This window comes from Benincasa hispida, chromosome 9 (assembly GCF_027475165.1).
Source record: "Benincasa hispida cultivar pf3 chromosome 9, pf3_genome.v1.1, whole genome shotgun sequence".
NCBI classification, from domain to species: domain Eukaryota; kingdom Viridiplantae; phylum Streptophyta; class Magnoliopsida; order Cucurbitales; family Cucurbitaceae; genus Benincasa; species Benincasa hispida.
Window position 1 is genome coordinate 92,201,004 of NC_143486.1, and position 14,432 is coordinate 92,215,435.

At 34.4% G+C, this 14,432-nt stretch overlaps 1 protein-coding gene across 1 annotated transcript; it reads right to left on the minus strand.

The window, feature by feature from the left end:
* Nucleotides 1-787: 787 nt before the first annotated feature.
* Nucleotides 788-1,096, minus strand: LOC150034194 (uncharacterized). The gene has a single exon (XM_090317262.1). The coding sequence runs from the start codon at nt 1,094-1,096 to the stop codon at nt 788-790; it is 309 nt and encodes a 102-aa protein (XP_090173388.1).
* Between the last annotated feature and the right edge of the window lie 13,336 nt (nt 1,097-14,432).

Sequence of the window (14,432 nt, forward strand, 5' to 3'; positions counted from 1 at the left end):
GGGAGCGTCGATTTTATTTGTAAAGAAGAAAGATGGCACACTTAGATTATGCATTGACTACAAACAGTTGAATAAGGTAACTATATGGAATAACTATATGTTACCTCGTATCGACGACCTGTTTGATTAGTTGAAAGAAGCATCAGTATTTTCAAAGATTGATTTGAGATCAGGCTAACATCAGTTGAAGTTAGGGAGTTAGATATCCCTAAGACAACTTTTCGGACTAGATACGGGTATTATGAGTTTTTGGTTATGTCATTTGGCCTAACTAATTGTTGGGAGTGGTGTCCTAAATCTCTCTTGTATTCTCGTAATTTGTAAACATTGTATAAAGAAATTGTTCTTAATAAAATAATTGTTATTTTATGAGCATATACTCAATCCAATAAACTAAGATTCTAGATTATTTTATGTAATTTAAACATGTATGTAGAGACATACAAGTGGATCATATTTAAATAATAACCTAATGGTCTGTAGTCGATGGATACGGTTGGGTACCTTATCTTAGTGACACTATGGATACGACCTGCTTTATAGATGTTATAATAACCCGTTTTCATTGCAATTGAAACATTTTACTTTTGGTGTTTTATTCTTGCTTTTCTTTGCAGGGGCTTTCTTATTCTCTTTTCCTTTCTTCTTCATCTGGATACTCTTATCTTTAGAAGAAGCAAACTTCTTTTTCTCTAAGGGTTTCGTTCCATAAAGATCCCTTAAAAGATTTGTTTTGTGAAACAACATTTACTTCACTTTCCTTGTTTTTCGTCAAGGATTGATAAGTCTATAGTTCATTCAGAAGAGTGGTCAAATTGTAATCAATCTTATTCATTACAGCATTAGTACAAAATGTCAAAAAGTTCTTCGGAAGAGATTCTATTATCATAATAAATTGACTTCTTTCATCGATGACAGCACCATGAGCTTTCACAATGTTGAAATGGATCATAATGTCCAGGACATGTTCTTTAACAGAGGTCCCCTCTTTCATTCGGGTGTTATAAACGTATTTAATAGCATCTTGTCGTACCGAAGAAGACGATTGTCCGAACATCTCTTGCAACAACGTCATGATCTCACGTGCAGTGACCATGGCTTCATACTTCTTAATAAGCACATCAGATATGCTTGCTAAGATATAGGCTCTGGCTTTATCGTTAGCCCGAATCCATCTGTCATAGGCTTCCCGGACATTTTGGTTAGCATTTGAACTGGGAAGAGGAGGACATTCCTCCGTTAAAACGAACCTCAAATCGTCAACCACTAGTATTGTATTTATGTTTGAATTCCAGTTCGAAAACCCTTCACCGATGAATTTATCAAAAGCTAATGGTTGTATAATTAGGTGACATTGTTGAAAAATAAACAAATTCTATTAGACTTATGCATCTAGATCCAATTTTAGCAAAAAATAATAAAGTACCCATATTTCTTTATTTATTTGCAACGATACTTTAGTGAGTCAGAATAGATGCTACCGAGAGGCAGTTAAATACTCCTTCACTAAAGGAAGACAATCTTGACCAAATATTATCTCTAGAATAACTCTTATTCCTATAGTTATTTAATTACCGTTTTCGGTAAAAAACTTACTAACACTTAGTAACTCTTGTAAGTGTGACCCTCCATTTTCAGATTTCATAGAACGGTATGAATATGCCCCCGAATTGGAAAAACAATGTTCAAGACAAAACTATGAAACCCTATTCATTTATAAAGCTTGGGTTGTTCCGAATCCTATGTTACAACCCTCCTAGTGGATCACCATGGTTAATGACTAGCTAGTGCCGCCTGAGAGCAGGCGCAATATAGGAATCTCATAGTTCAAACTAATAGAAGAGACCGTAGGATATGTTGACACATTTCCTTCACCCACTTACTATGAACTACGTCCCCTATTCACCTTGCTATTGACCCATGTAAACACTTTTCGAATGGAGCAGTCGAGGTAAAATCGACACGAAGCTGAGCATGGATCTCACGATGTGAACTCTTAATAACATGAGAGCTAAAAATGATATATCATATATATTGTTAATCTCCCATTGAAGTGTTCTAAGATTTTGGGTATATGTTTGCTTAGGTATATTTTGGCTAATAAATACCCTAAGTCTATGTTATTTATCCAAGTATAACGTTTATATTTGGATTTAATCTACGATGTCTAGGTGATAAAACCATTTTATTACTTCACACCGCTCATGCAAGCTCATAAAACCGGTTAACAACTCTCAATTATTTGGCCATAATCCCATGTAGGAGGTGTTCCGTAGACCGTCAACTTAAATACCTCTAGCCTTAGATAGGATTATATACCGGTTGAGTTTGTAACCGTATTTTATAAGATAACGACCTATTTTGACTATTAAATAAGTTGTTAACCTAAATGAACATGCAACTTATCTTTGTTATGGATTTTAATGACTAATCCAATTTTATAACAACTTATAAAACAATAGACATGTTATCCGTCCATAACATTTATCAAGGACATTCAAACTTTAATATAACACTTATATTAAATTTTAGAAACCCTATAACATGCATACTATATACTATAACTCTTTATAATATATTTTTAATGCATATAACATACTTCCTATGGTGGGATTTTAAATCTACATGGCATACATTATGCACATACATGTTTAATTTAAATATAACATATATCAAATGCATAAATATTTAAACAACACCGATATGGTTCAACTTTAGCATCCTAAGCAAGCAAATTAACTAATTAATACAAATAACAATTAAAAAATAGCTCCAATTTAAATCTGGACCACACGACTCGACCCAAAACAGGACCTGAACCGGCCCTCTAATACTCCAAATAAGGCTGAACCAGACCAAAAAAGAACCAAACCGGTCGAACCGACTTCACCTGCGTGAACCGACTCACGAACGCGCATGTCTTTCTGGGCTAGGATGAATAGGCATCACGACGCTCCATCCCAGCATTGCAACGCATTGGGCTTCAAGATGAGCAGCGTCATAACGCTCTAAGAACAATGTTGCGACACTGCGAGGGCAGTAGCTCCAATCCAGTTTCTGCTGCTGACCTTGCTTGCTTCAATCTTCGATTACAGCCTAATTTCAACTCTATTGATTTTAATAAAAAAAAAAATACAAACTCTAAAGCACACGTATAAGTTCATCAAAGAATAGCCAATTACAAAATTAACAACATAATAAAAAAGAAATCTAAAGTCAAAGTTGAATTTCAATCATATTAGTCAACCAAACATGCATCTATAGAAATTCACCCACTAAACTCTAATTAACGTTAATTGGGTGCTTAAATCATGCTCTGATACCAATTGATGGAGTATACAAACATGCAGTGGAAGAAATCAGAATCAATAAGTACTCTAATTACACTTAATTTGAGATTAAAAACATGTACGAAAACTATTTGTCATAAGAGGGTTTCAAGGTGAATAATACCTTTGAAGTAACTCTTCAATTCTAACTCCTCTTCACGAATTTGGCCTTTAAATACACTGTAGACCACCAAAAGGATTTTCTCTACTATTCTCTAACTCAGATTGTGTGATGGAAATACTAAATTGAGATCAATTGGGTTGAGAAGGAAGAGGGTTTGGGAGAGAGTCTGCAGAATTTCAGAAATTCACCTTTATATCTTCTTCAATGCTGAAATTCAACATATTTATGAATAATATACATGCAACCACTACTTGGTAATACTGAATGACACTTCAATCAGCACCAAGTTAGTCAATCAGCACCAAGTTAGTGGGATTGGAGTTGATCTATGGATTAATCCAACTAACTAACTATTTTTCAATTTCCATTTTCAAATTAATCTAATTTTCACCAAAATTAGTTTTAATTTATAATTCAAATTTGAATTTGAATTGAAATCGAATTTTTTTTTATTTAATTAAATAATTTTAATTAATTAATTTAATAATAATTTAATATCAAATATTAAATTAATCAAACACCTAATTAATACATGAATCATGTTCACGTTATTCAATATTTAAATCAATATTTAAATATTCTAATCTCTCTGATTTCGTTCAATTTCAACAAAATTAAATGTTTTAATTTTATCGAATAAAATTTATCGAACTCTAAATTGAATTTGAACACTTCAAATTCAAAAACCTAATTTTGAATTTGAACATTTCAAATCTGCTTAATTCATTAATCCAAGATATAATTTTACGAGCTAGTAGAGGGACCTTGTGGACCTACAGATCATGAGCTCCATCGATTTGAAATTAATTGGCTAAACATTTTAGACCGAATTAATCAATATTCGTTAATTACCGAGACACACTACTATAGCTCGATCATTGCACTCTCCTCACTGTAGATATATTTTTGTCCACTTTAACCATAATCAGTAAGTCGATCTTTCACTGGTTGTTCGTATTTACAGCTACGTCAAAATTACCGTTTTACCCCTGTAAAACATCTTGCTCCTTAAGCTTCCACTGATTCTCTATTGAACAATTGGTTTGTAGTTCAACTAATAACTATGACCCTCTTGATCATGAGAGGGCAGGGCCCCGATGTTCAAGACCAAGAATTAGTATTAAAGAGAACAACCTATCTGCTAATCCTAAAATGGGTAAGAGTGAATTCCATATTTCAAAACTACGTCCCTAGATATCTATCTATCCGGTCTTATCCCCAAATGGGAGGCTTATTGAGCAGTGTTGTTGAACTACTCTCACCTAAGCAGATCAAAGGACAATCTCGAATAAATAGAAGTTCATAGTTAGCTCAGGATTAAGATCGAGTTAGCCTAGGTCATCGAATTTGAAATAGTCAGTTTTAACAGTAAACGAACGTTATAAAGAAAAGTGTCTATTTCGAGGTCTGGGCTTATGCAAACATCATTTACATAGGATGCCTTCACTCGCATGTCTCCATATGAATGATTTTAAGATCACATCATTTATATCAATATACAAAGTGGACCGCATCCAATAATGTCGTCAGGATGAGGTACCCAATCCCATCCATATACTTATAGACCATTTTGGCTATAAACTAAAAATTGATCCATATTTATGTCTCTACATAAAATTAAAGTATTCATACAATAGCCATGGATTCGTTTATTGGATTTTGCAACAGAATGCAATATCAATAATATTCTATTGAATGAACAACTCAATAATACTTTTATTAATAAATAAAATATGTTTCCAATATTTACAAACCGCGAGTTTTAGGACATTCCCAACAATTTTTTTGTTTCTGTAAAATTGGGATTCTATGAAAATTGTAACATTAGGACTGATCCCCTTACACTGCAAACCTTCACCGGTTCTTTCAATTGGTATCAGAGTTAGGTTTTTTGTCCTAATTATTTTTAATTTTTCAGAATTTGTTTTACAGAATTCTGTAATTTTTTCATGTGATAAATGTATGAAAAGTATGTTGCTTTGCGATTTATGGATGTTTCAAGATTAGGCTTTAGTTTTACTACTTTAATTTTACAATTTGGTATGTAAGAGCTCTGTGTTTTTGGGCAATAATAGCAACCGAGTCTATATTATTGAATTATCGAGTCGTTCTTGATGTTTTTAACGACATACTGGTGAAAACGAGGCCCAAATCAGAGCAAAAATTAAAGAATTTGAATCTATATAGTAGGTGACTGTACAGTAACGTCACAACGTGTGCCCTAGCATCACGACGCTCTGATGTGGCGACAGAGTTCTTTTCCGTAGCATCACGATGCTAGGGTACGACGTCCTAATTCTCTGAGACGGAAAAGAAGCGTGGTTCAGCATCCGGTTCATGGAGTGATGTCCCAGTTACGTTCGTGGGTTTAGGTTCTTCTAGGCCGGTTCGTGGCTGGTTCGAGTTGTTCCCAGTCTGGTTCGAGTGGTTCAAGGGTCGGTTCACTTGTTTCGAATCGGTTTGACTATTAATTTATATCTTGTTAATTAAATTAATATAAGTGTTATATTAATTTAATTAATGAGTTTTGAGTCCAATCCTGGTCCAATAGTTGTTTTAATTATGCATTTGATGTATGATTTATTATTTTTATTTATATATATCATAATGTATGCCATATAGTATAAATCCCACCATAGTGAAGAAACTGTACCTACAAGCGGAAATGGATCTTTCCAATTCATTGTAACAGAATTTTCACATATACATTCAAACATACTAATATGTATTCATAACGCTAAATTACTTGCATGCTCAAAGGAACAATAAATAAGAGATCGAGAGATCATACCAGTTGAAGTCTTATTCTTCATAGCAAATCTCGCTTTCGCTGGAACGGTAAGCTATCGTTCAGCAAATCCCAATCGTCTACCTCGAACAGTCTCCACACGAACAGAAGGAAACGGGGACAACACCACCTAAGAACCCTCAGTATTCTCGGAGTGAGAATCCAAAGAATGGACTTTGTTCAGATTTAGTAGAGGGGAGGAGGAAGGAAGATCGTATACAACGATCAAGCAAGTGGGAGAAAAGCCCGTCTATCGTATAGACAAAATGCTTGATCGTTTAGATGAAGTATATGATCGTGTAGGAAAAGGTAAGCGATCGTCTAAACGATTATGTAGAAAAAGCTAAACAATTGTCTATAAGATCGTTTAGTAAATATCAAGCACTAAACGATCGTTTAAAAAAAGATAAGTGATCGTTTAGTAAATAGTGTCATGCGGGTGTAAGCGTTAAACGATTCTTCAACACTATCGTATAGGTAAGTGATCAGACTATCGTATAGGCTCTGATTTTACTAAGCGATGACACACTTCAACACTATGTCGCATATCCAATGCTTAACACACCCTAAGGTATTTAAGCGTCTCAAAGCGATTCTTAAACTTACTCATCTGTTATGAAAATAGAAGATACGCCGGCCTATTATCCCTTAACCATCCAATTAATAGACAATGAATATAATCACATTATATTCATAACCTATGGATTAATATCATATATTAATCATAGTATTTTTTTCTCTACTAGATATAAATCATATTTATATCTAATTTCATCTAAATTAATGTATCTCATACATAAAGTTAATTATATCATATATAATTAATTATTTCAATTATATCATATATAATCGAACTCCCTCTTGTCAATTTGAACATTTCAAATTGAACCAAAAACTGATTCTCAACTTGTATCCAAGCTACCAAGGGGATTTTATAGATCTATGGCTCGAAGCTCCAATGGTACGTGAATAACTGACTAAACTCTTTAGCCATGATATCCACCATCCGTTAACTACCAGACATTCCACTAAAGACTGATAGTTGAACTCTTCTTATCATAGATATATTTCTATGTCCATTGGATATAGCCAATCATCAGTACGATGACCCTTCACAGATGCTCGTAAGTACAACTGGGTCAATTTACCATTTTGCCCTTGTAGTTACATCTTACTCCTTAAGTACCATTGATCCCTCTAATGAACAATACAACATAGTTCTACTATATGTGAACACCTCTCGGGCCATGAGAAGGTGTGTAGCGCCACATCGTTCAAGCCCCGGATCAGCCCTTAAGGGAGCAATCTATCTACTTACCCCTGCTTCGGGGAAGGAGTGAACTTCATCTTGTGAAGTTGAGTTCCCAGCTCCCAAATCAGATAAATCCCCAAAGTGGTAGGTTTTAGTTAGTGCATTGGCTATTCACACCCATGCAAATCAAAAGACCGCCCTCAATGGCAAGAGTTCCCAACTCACTCAGGATTGAGGTCATGTTACCTATGGTCATCCTTGTGAAATGAAGTCTTTATCATGAATGGTGTTATATGATGAAACGTTAACACTTCGTGGTCAGGTCTTATACAGACTCCTTGTATAGGACGCCCTCGCTCGCATGTCCCCTACACGAATGATCAGGATCAGACCATCTGTGACAAGTCACAACACTTGTAACTATTCCACAAAGTGAGCTGCGTCTGTAGTGTACCAAGATAAGTTTCCCTTCTATATTCATATACTACAGACCATTTTGATTGTCACTTAAGACACGATCGACTTGTATGTCACTACATACATGCTTAAGTTACATAAAGACAATCAGAGATTTAAGTTTATTGGTTTGTGGTAAAGCAAATAAAACATAATGTGCAAAGTCAAGAAGTGAAGTAAATATCATATATTATACATCACAAGAATTCATACAAAATATGTTTACAAACTACAGGACACGAGACTTTAGGGCATCAACCCAAACAATCTCTCACTTGTTCTAAAGCGAAGTGGGGAGTACAAAAACAAGTACAAAACAATAAAGTAGGGCATAAAAACCTCGTATAATAAAATCTCCCACTTGCCCTAGTCCAACCGCGGGCAGTCCCATAGACCCATGGTCTGAAGGTGACCTCAAACACTGTAGCCGTGAGAGCCTTCGTAAATGGATCAACAACGTTTTGCTTCGAGGCGGTCTTCGTGACAATTACATCTCCTCGATTCACTATCTCGCGGATTAGATGATACTTCCGCTCTATGTGTTTCCCATGCCTGTGACTCCTAGGCTCCTTAGAGTTTGCCACATCACCACTATTGTCACAATAGAGGGTGATGGGCCTAGACATATGTGGAACAACTTCCAGCTTTATAAAAAAATTTATGAGTCAGACGACCTCCTTGGGAGCTTCTTTACAAGCCGCTACATACTCGGCCTCCATTGTGTCTATTAGAAACTTGATCTCCATATCTTGTCTATAAGAAAATATTTATAAAGCATATTTTCAAATCAATGAAGTGTTCGTTTTTCCAAGAGTTGTTCATATTTGTTTTGCTAGACTTGAAAATAACTTGTATGTATTAAAACCAACTGAAGTAAAAACCATTTTGAATATAAAGATGTTTAAAATGACAGAAACTCAAAATAAAAGACGGAAAAAATTTTCTCTTAACGTCTATCTTTGGCACCTTAGACTTGGTCATATAAATCTCAACAGCATTGAGAGATTGATTAAAAAACGGTCATCTAAATCGGTTAGAAGATAGTTCTTTATCGTTGTGTGAATCATGTCTCAAAGGAAAAATGACTAAAAGATCTCTTACTGGAAAAGGTATTTGTGCCAAAGAACCTCTAAAACTTATACATTCAAATCTTTGTGGTCTGATGGATGTCAAAGCTCAAGGAGGATATGAATATTTCGTCAATTTTGTTTATGACTATTCAAGATATGACTATATTTACTTAATGAGCCACACGTCTGAAACTCTCGAAAAGTGAAAAGAATTTAAGATAGAAGTTGAAAATGTATTAGGAAAAATAATTAAAATACTTTGATCAGATCGAGGTGGTGAGTATATGGATTTACAATTCCAGAACTATTTAATAGATCATAGAATTCAATACCAACTTAGCACATGGAACATCGCAACAAAATGGTGTTCCAGAAAGGAGAAATTGAACTTTGTTAGACATGGTTCATTCGGTGATGAGTTATGCTTAGTTACCTCAATTCTTTTGGGGGTATGCTGTACATACTGTTGTATATATGATGAACATGGTTCCCTCAAAAAGTATTTCAGAAACACCGTATGAGTTATGGACAAGACGTAAAAGTAGTTTACGTCACTTCAGAATCTAAGGATGCCCAGCATACATGTTGGTGCAAAACCTTAAGAAATTGGAACGACGTTCAAAATTATGCCTATTTGTAGGATACCCTAAAGAAACAAAAGGTGGATTGTTCTATGGTCCTCAAGAAGATAAAGTATTGTATATAAAAAAAAAAGCTATATTCTTCAAAGAAGATCATATTAGGAATCATCAACCTCGCAATAAACTAGTATTAAATTAAATGAGCAAAGATACTTCAGAAAAATCAATAAAAGTTGTTGATCAAGTTGGTCCATCAACAACAGTTGTTGCCCCATCACATCCTTCTCAAGAGTTGAGAATGCCTCGACATAGTGGGAGGGTTGTTCATCAGTCTGAGTGCTAGATGGTTTTAACAAAAACTCAGGACGTCATACCTGATGATGATCTTGAGGATCCATTGACCTTTAAACAGGAAATGGAAGATGTTGATAGGGAACAATGAAAAAAAGCCATAGACGTAGAAATGGAGTCAATGTACTTCAATTCTGTCTGAAAACTTGTAGATTGACCACATGGTGTTAAACCTATAGGTTGTAAATAGATCTACAAAAGAAAGCAAAACCAAACTGGTAAGGTGCAAACCTATAAAGCCAGACTTATGGCAAAAGATTTTACACAAAGGAATGGGGTTGATTATAAAGAAACCTTCTCTTCTGTTGCTATGATAAACTTAATAAGGATACTTTTATCCATTGCTGCATATTATGACTATGAAATATGGCAAATGGATGTCAAAACAGCTTTCATGAATGGCCATCTTGATGAAAGCATTTACATATGTCTGGTTCATTGAATAAGGTCTAGAACAAAAAGTTTGTAAGCTTAAAAGATCCATTTATAGGTTAAAACAAGCTTCTAGATCCTGGAATATAAGATTTAACACTGCGATCAAGTTTTATGGCTTTGAATAGAATGTTGATGAACCTTGTGTATATACAAAAATAGTCAACAAAACTATAGTTTTTCTGGTCCTTTATGTTGATGATATCTTGCTCATTGGGAATGAGACAAGTTTCCTTACTGGCGTGAAAAGATGGTTAGTATCACAATTCCAAATGAAAGATTTGGGAGATGCTCAATACGTTCTTGAAATCCAAATTTTTCGGAATCACAAAAATAGAATTCTAGCACTATCTCAAGCATTTTATATTGACAAGACGTTGTCAAGGTATAATATGTAAAATTCCAAAAATGGTATGTTACCTTTTAGACATGGAATTCATTTTTCGAATGAGCGATGTCGTAAGACATCTCAAGAAGTTGAAGAAATGAAAAGAATTCCATATGCATCGGCAGTTGGGAGCCTGATGTACCCTATTTATGTACACGTCATGACATATGCTTTGCAATTGGAATCGTTAGCAGGTTCCAATCTAACCTTGGACACAGTCATTGGACTGTTGTCAAGAACATCTTCAAGTATCTCTGAAGAACAAGGGACTATATGCTTGTGTATGGGCCTAAGATTTGATCCTTACAGGATACATTAATTCTGATTTTCAGACTGATGTAGATTCTAGGAAATCTACTTCAGGATTAGTTTTCACTCTTAATGGAGTAGCTATAGTATGGAGAAGCATCAAACAAAGTTGTATAGCTGACTCCACGATGGAAGTAGAATATGTAGCTACATACGAAGCAGCTAAAGAAGTAGTGTGGCTGTGCAAGTTCCTGACATATTTGGAAGTAGTTCCAAATATGCATGTGCCAATTACTCTGTATTGTGACAACAACGATGAAGTTGCCAATTCCAAGGAACCAAGAAGTCACAAATGTGGGAAACACATCGAAAGAAAGTACCATCTCATCAGGGAGATAGTACATCAAGGAGATGTGATAGTCACGAAGATAGCCTTTGAACATAACCTTGTTGATCCGTTTACAAAGGCTCTCTTGGCTAAAGTGTTCGAGGGCCACCTGGTCAGACAAAAACTACGAGTATCATAATCTAGGGCAAGTGGGAGAATGTCAAGGGTATACGAATGCCCTAGTTTATTGTATTTTCTCTCTATTTTTCTCAACATTGTAAAACATTATATTTGTATGTTTGTCTCACTAGAGTATTAGTCCAAGTGGGAGATTGTTGAGAATGTCCTAAAACTCGCAGTTTGTAAATATTGTTAACATATTTTATTTATCAATAACAATATTATTGAGTATTTTATTCAATAAATTGTTATTGATATTGCATTCTGTAATAAAAATCCAATAAACAAGTCCATGGCTATAATATGAATACTTTAACTTTATGTGGCGACATAAAAGAGGATTAAGTTTTAGTATATAACCAAATTGGTATATAAGTATATGGATGAGATTCGATACCTCATCCTGATGACACTATTGGATGCGGCCCATTTTGTATACTGATACAAATGATGTGATACTAAAATCATTCATGTGGAGACATGTGAGTGGAGGCATCCTATGCAATGAGTTTGCATAAGATCGGACCTCGAAATAGTCACTTTTCTTTATAAAGATCGTTTACTATTAAAATTGACTATTTCAAATTTAATGACCTAGGGTAACTCGATCCTAAACCTGAGCTAACTATGAACTCCTGTTTATTCAGGATTATCCTTTAATCTGCATAGGTGAGAGTGGTCCAATAGCACTGCTCAATAAGCCTCCCATTTTGGGGATAAGACCAGATAGATAGCTGGGGACATAGTTCTGCAAGATGGAATTCACTCCTACTCGACTTAGGGTTAGCATACAGGTTGTTCTCTTAAGCGTCGATTATTGGTCTTGAACTCTTCATTTTCATTCAAATTCAACTTAAATCCAAATATTTCACCTAAATTCAAAGATTTCACCTAAGTGCTAGAATTCTACAAAAAATTAAACCCTTCAAATATTCTTCACTTTCATTCAAATTCAACCTAAATTCAGAGATTTCACCTCTTAATTCAAGTTAAAGAATAGTAGAGAAGGTCTCTGTGGTAGTCCTATGTTGATTTAAAGATCTAATTCATGGAGGGAAGCTGTAATTGAAGAGATTCATCAAAGGTTGTACTTCATTAAACCCTTCTTTTTGAAGTTTTATTTCAATGCATGTTTTGAACTCAAATTAAGTGTAATTAGAGTGCTTATTGATTCTGATTTCTTCCACTGCATGTTAGTTTACTCTATCAACACTTATGAGAAATTGTTAAGCTAGTTAATGATTTATTGACCAAATCAATGATGATTGATTGTTATAGAAATAAGAGGCATTCTGATATAATAATTGGTTCAGAATGTCTCAGTTTAATGAAAGGATAACTGACTACCCTTCGGTGGCTTTTGTCCTAAATCACCGAAGCATCATTGCAGAAATTATATGTTAAATGGGGTTCATGTAGTTTTTGCTAAAATTGAGAGTTATGCTAAAATTTAATGTAGATCAATTTGTTTCTTTTCAGCAAAAATGTCAAACTATATTTTTCCGTTTTTTACCTTTAGTAATTTGACCAATTTTAATTATATGACTTGGAAAGATTCAATTAAAAAAAAATCGTGGTTAACGACCTCAACATCGTCTTAACTGAGGATTGTCCTCAAGTCTCAACCCCTGATGCAACACGAAATGTTTGTGATGCATACGAAATGTGGATGAAGGCTAATAATAAGGCTCAAGTCTATATTTTAACAAGCATACCTGATGCCTTAGTCAAAAGATTTGAGAGTACGGTCATTGCACATAAGATCACGCAATCAATGCAAGAATTGTTTGAGCAAAAGTTTTCACAATTCAAGTAAAATGGGGTTGATGACGATGAAACCAGTATTGTCAGCTCCCTGGATAAACTTCAGTCCCTATTGAGTATCAAGGGACAAATAGAAAAAGCAAATGTTGCTAAATCTAGTGAAGTTAATCAATGAGGATTGTCTTCTTAGATAAAACTTGGAATTTATGATATGGGTTATGGAGGCGATCCCACTATTCTCCAGAAAATGAAGAACTCCAAAGAAAATAAATCTGATTTATTTGTCTTGGAGACGTACTTAGTCAGGAGCTATTAATCACGTATGTTCTTCCTATCAGAGATTTAATTCTTGGAGACAATTAGTAGCTAGAGTGAGGACTCTCAGAGTCAGTATTGGTGAGGCCATTTTAGTTGTTGTTGTAGGCAAGCTGAAGTTATTTTTGGATAAGAAATGATATATGTTATTGGATGATGGATATGTAGTTCCGCATATCAAGAAGAACTTAATTTCTGTTTCCTATCTGATTGAACAAAAGTATTCCTTATCCTTCTTTGAAAATAAAGTATTTATTTTTAAGAATGGAATGGAACTAGGCTTTGGTTCAATGAAAAGTAATTTATATGTACTAAGGTTGTTAGTTACAAAACCCGTGCTAAATATTGAAATGTTCAAAACGAAAACAATTGTTAAAAGACCGAGAGTTTCTCCTAAAGAAAATACCAATTTTTGGCATCTAAGGTTAGGTCACATTAATCTCAACAGAATTGATAGATTGGTGAAAAGTGGACTTCTAAATGGTTTAGAAGAAAACTCTTTACCTGTATGTGAGTCATGACTTGAAGGAAAAATGACAAAATGATCTTTTACTGGAAAAGGATATAGAGCCAAAGAGATCTTAAAACTTATACATTCATATCTCTATGGTCTGATGAATGTAAAAGTATGAAGAGGATATGAATATTTCATCTCTTTCATAGATGATTATTCTAGATATAGGTATCTATACCTAATGCAACATAAGTCTGAATCACTTGAAAAGTCCAAGGAGTATAAGACTAAAGTTGAAATTGTTAGGTAAAAAGATAAAAACACTACGATCTGATCATGGTGGAGAGTATATGGGCTTAAGATTCTAAAAC

What these genes read in the sequence shown, in the direction of transcription:
- LOC150034194 (XM_090317262.1), bottom strand. Translation starts at nt 1,096, where the DNA reads ATGGTCACTGCACGTGAGATCATGACGTTGTTGCAAGAGATGTTCGGA.